Below are 3,609 nucleotides of genomic sequence, written 5' to 3'. Positions count from 1 at the left end.
GGTGTGGGTAGCTAGTTGCGGGGATCCCTAGGGGAGGTGGCTGGCTTAGAAGTCCCAGTCCCGGAGAAAACTGATTTTAACCCTCCGTCTCCGTCTCCTCCTTCATTGGAAGCGACTTTCTCAAGGAACTGGGGGTCCGGCATTGCCGCTCATTTCGTGTCTCAGAGGGAGGTACCTGAAACGGGGATTTCTAGGGCGGCGGCTGAGCAACCCCAGGGCCGGCTGTTGTGACTCTAGTCCTAGATGATTTGGGGTTCCTGGGAAGGGGACAGCTGAGCCGCACAGGCGTCGGCAGAGAAGCGTGCGTTTTCTCACGGCCCTCGGGGTTTGTTTCAGAGGCCGATCCGTCAGATCGCTCCGCGGAGTCTCAGGGAGCGGAACCCAGGAGCCCCCAAGCACGCCCGGGCTGCGCGTCGGGCCCCGACCCGCGCGCCACGCCTTAAAGGGCGCGAAGGCCTGGGGCGCACGGCGGCGGCCACCGTCATGGAGGGTGCGCTTGCCGCCAACTGGAGCGCCGAGGCTGTCAGCGGGAGCGCGGCGCCCCCGGGGGCCCAGGGCAACCTCACCGCTGGGCCGCCACAGCGCAACGAGGCCCTGGCGCGGGTGGAGGTGGCCGTGCTGTGCCTCATCCTCTTCCTGGCGCTGAGCGGCAACGCGTGCGTGCTGCTGGCGCTGCGCACCGCGCGCCGCCCGCGCTCGCGCCTCCTCTTCTTCATGAAGCACCTGAGCATAGCCGACCTGGTGGTGGCGGTGTTCCAGGTGCTGCCGCAGCTGCTGTGGGACATCACCTTCCGCTTCTACGGACCCGACCTGCTATGCCGCCTCGTCAAGTACCTGCAGGTGGTGGGCATGTTCGCCTCCACCTACCTCCTGCTGCTCATGTCGCTCGACCGCTGCCTGGCCATCTGCCAGCCGCTGCGCGTGCTGCGCCGCCGCACCGACCGTCTGGCCGTGCTCGCCACATGGCTGGGCTGCCTGGTGGCCAGCGCGCCGCAGGTGCACATCTTCTCGCTGCGCGAGGTGGCCGATGGCGTCTTCGACTGCTGGGCCGTCTTCATCCAGCCCTGGGGGCCCAAGGCCTACATCACGTGGATCACGCTCGCCGTCTACATCGTGCCCGTCATCGTGCTTGCCGCCTGCTACGGCCTCATCACCTTCAAGATCTGGCAGAACTTGCGGCTCAAGACGGCGGCGGCGGTGGCCGAGGCGGCCGCGGGACCCGAGGGCGCGGCGGCGGACTGTGCGGGGCGCGGGGCTTTGGCCCGCGTCAGCAGCGTCAAGCTCATCTCCAAGGCCAAGATCCGCACGGTCAAAATGACCTTCATCATCGTGCTGGCCTTCATCGTGTGCTGGACTCCATTCTTTTTCGTGCAGATGTGGAGCGTCTGGGACGCCGAGGCGCCCAAGGAAGGTAGCGCTGGCGGGAAAGCGGGAGGAGGGAGCGCGGCGGGGCGGGGCCGTGGTCCTGCTGCATCTGAACGTCCAGGGGCCGTTCTGTTCTGGGCGCCTCATGGGGGGATTTGAGTCATGGCCCCGTCATCCGCTGGCCTAGTGATTTGGGGCGTAACTTCCCTGAGCCTTGACTTCCCTTTCTGTAAAATAGCAAAAATGAAAAAAGTACCAGCTCTCCCCAGCAGCAGGGGAATGAAATGAGGCAATGCACGTAAAATCCCTAGCACAGTCTTTGGGCTACATATTTGGTTCACTATCATGGACCAGGAAACTGAGGTTCCAGTGACTGGCCTTTTCCACCTGCTTAGCGAAGCGGGGGAGCCGAGTTTCCAACCCAGGCCCAAGCTCAAGCTCCTGCCACGTAAAGTTCACTTTACGTTGGACTTCCGCTTTAAGTTCAAGTCAACCTGAGCCCGAGGTCTGCTTTGGATCAGAGCGGCGGGAGGTGGGCGATTGGATTCCTCCCCAGCAAGTGCTGAGAAGCTGCAGGGTGGGGCGCCGACTGGGTTAGGAGACTAGTCCTGAGCCCGTCGCCCAGTGGAGACAGCGAGCTGTGCCGCGCGGAGGTGAGTACCGCGGGGACGGCGGGCAGGCGCGGGGCTGGCGGTGCTCAGGAACAGAGATGGCGCTTCTCCGGGGCGGGGCGGGGTTGGGGGGAGCGGGGACGGGCAGGGAAGAGAAAGGGGACGCAGACTTTCCCATTTGACCGGGGAGGCTGGGGGATTTCGGGAGGCGGTGAACGCCCTCTTCGGATTGAAGGACTGGGAGGTCAGGGCTGAGGGTGGTCGGGAGACCGGGAGGAGAGGGTAGAATGGAAGGCTCTGTGGGGAGGGATCTTGTGGGAGCAGAGCGCCTCGGGTCCGACTTGTAGCCGTCGCTTTGCGGCTGGGACCCCCAGGCAGCTCCCGCCTTCAGCCTTCATCACGGACAATTCAGGTAGCTCATTAGCGAAGAATAGGAGGGATGATCAGTGGTGGTGAATGACTTAACACCTTTTGGTTTGAGGGTGAGCACGTAACACCGCGCTGGGATGCCCGCGGCTCAAATGCTTGTAAGGAAGGACCCGAGGGGTTTGCTTTCACCCCTTCTGCCCTTGAGATAGTGCGAATGTCCCGTTTCTGGATAGAATCACTACTGCTAACAGTAGTCTCCAACACAGCCATTCCGTGGAAGCTGAAATCTTCCTTCATGCAGTTGGAAAACTTTGCTTTGCTCTCCCCCAAACCACAGACTCCTTGCTTGCCCCAGCCGTCCCAGTTAGCCCAGTGTTTGCCTTAGTGGCCAGAGCAGTTATCATTCAGCATTTACTGAGCACCTGGGGTATGCCAGGCTGGGTGGTTTGCAGGTGAGGATAGCTGTGAAGACTCAGCCAAGCCAGCCTGGCTTCACGGTGCAGCCCCTGGGAACACCTTGCAGAAGGGGTTCGGGGGTCCGAAGAGGGGAAGGCACTGGCTCCAGATCACACAGCAAATGGGAGGCAGACTAGAACTGGGGTTTCCTGCCCGCACCTCATCCCCCCAGCACTGGGCTTCTTTTGAAGGGCACATGACTAGGGAGTTGGGTTGGGCAAAAGCCAGTAGTGGGTGTTTCTAGACAAGGCATCAGGCCATACCTGTTTCCTGGGTGGGAGCTGAAGAGATACTTGACCCAGGTCTTGAGGAGCTCAGACACCAGCCCTTAAGGAAGTGAGACCCTTAGAGCAGCTACTGGGGAGACTTGGCATCTAGGCCTCCCTCCAGCCTTTACTCACTGAGGGGTCTCTTCCTCCCTCCTTGCGTCTGTCCATTCTGCAGATAGTCTGCTCCGCTCTTTTGGCCGCCCCCTCGCCTCTCCTGTTCATTTTCTCCTGGTGACTTGTCTCCCCCCCCGCTCCCTTCCCGCATGACTTCCATGGCCGTAAGGTGCTCCTCCTCACTTTCCTCCCTAGAGAGTGAGTTTGTGGTCAGCGCAGACCATGGTCACTCAGTAAAGTTGAGATCTTTTCTACACTTGAAAAGCTTACCGAACAATTCATGTCTTAAAAACAAGATACAGGAAGAGAGAGCGAGAGGGAGTTCCCAGCTAAAGTGGGGCCAGAGGCATTTTGGGTACGTGTGGCCACCTGAGGATTTCCGGGCGGGGGGGGGGGGGGGGGGGGGGGGGGGGGGGGGGGGGGGG

General features: G+C 61.6%; 1 protein-coding gene across 1 annotated transcript in view; it reads left to right on the top strand.

Moving 5' to 3' along the window:
• Nucleotides 1-480: 480 nt before the first annotated feature.
• OXTR (oxytocin receptor) overlaps nt 481-3,609 on the top strand; it is a 13,205-nt gene continuing 10,076 nt past the window's right edge. Inside the window, exon 1 of the mRNA XM_007463713.1 lies at nt 481-1,411. Within this exon, the coding sequence (XP_007463775.1) occupies nt 484-1,411 (928 nt within the window). The 5' untranslated portion in view covers nt 481-483. The remainder of the gene's footprint in view (nt 1,412-3,609) is intronic.

This window comes from Lipotes vexillifer, unplaced genomic scaffold (genome assembly GCF_000442215.2).
Source record: "Lipotes vexillifer unplaced genomic scaffold, Lipotes_vexillifer_v1.1 scaffold1387, whole genome shotgun sequence".
NCBI classification, from domain to species: Eukaryota; Metazoa; Chordata; class Mammalia; order Artiodactyla; family Lipotidae; genus Lipotes; species Lipotes vexillifer.
This window is presented reverse-complemented; position numbering and strand designations above follow the sequence as displayed.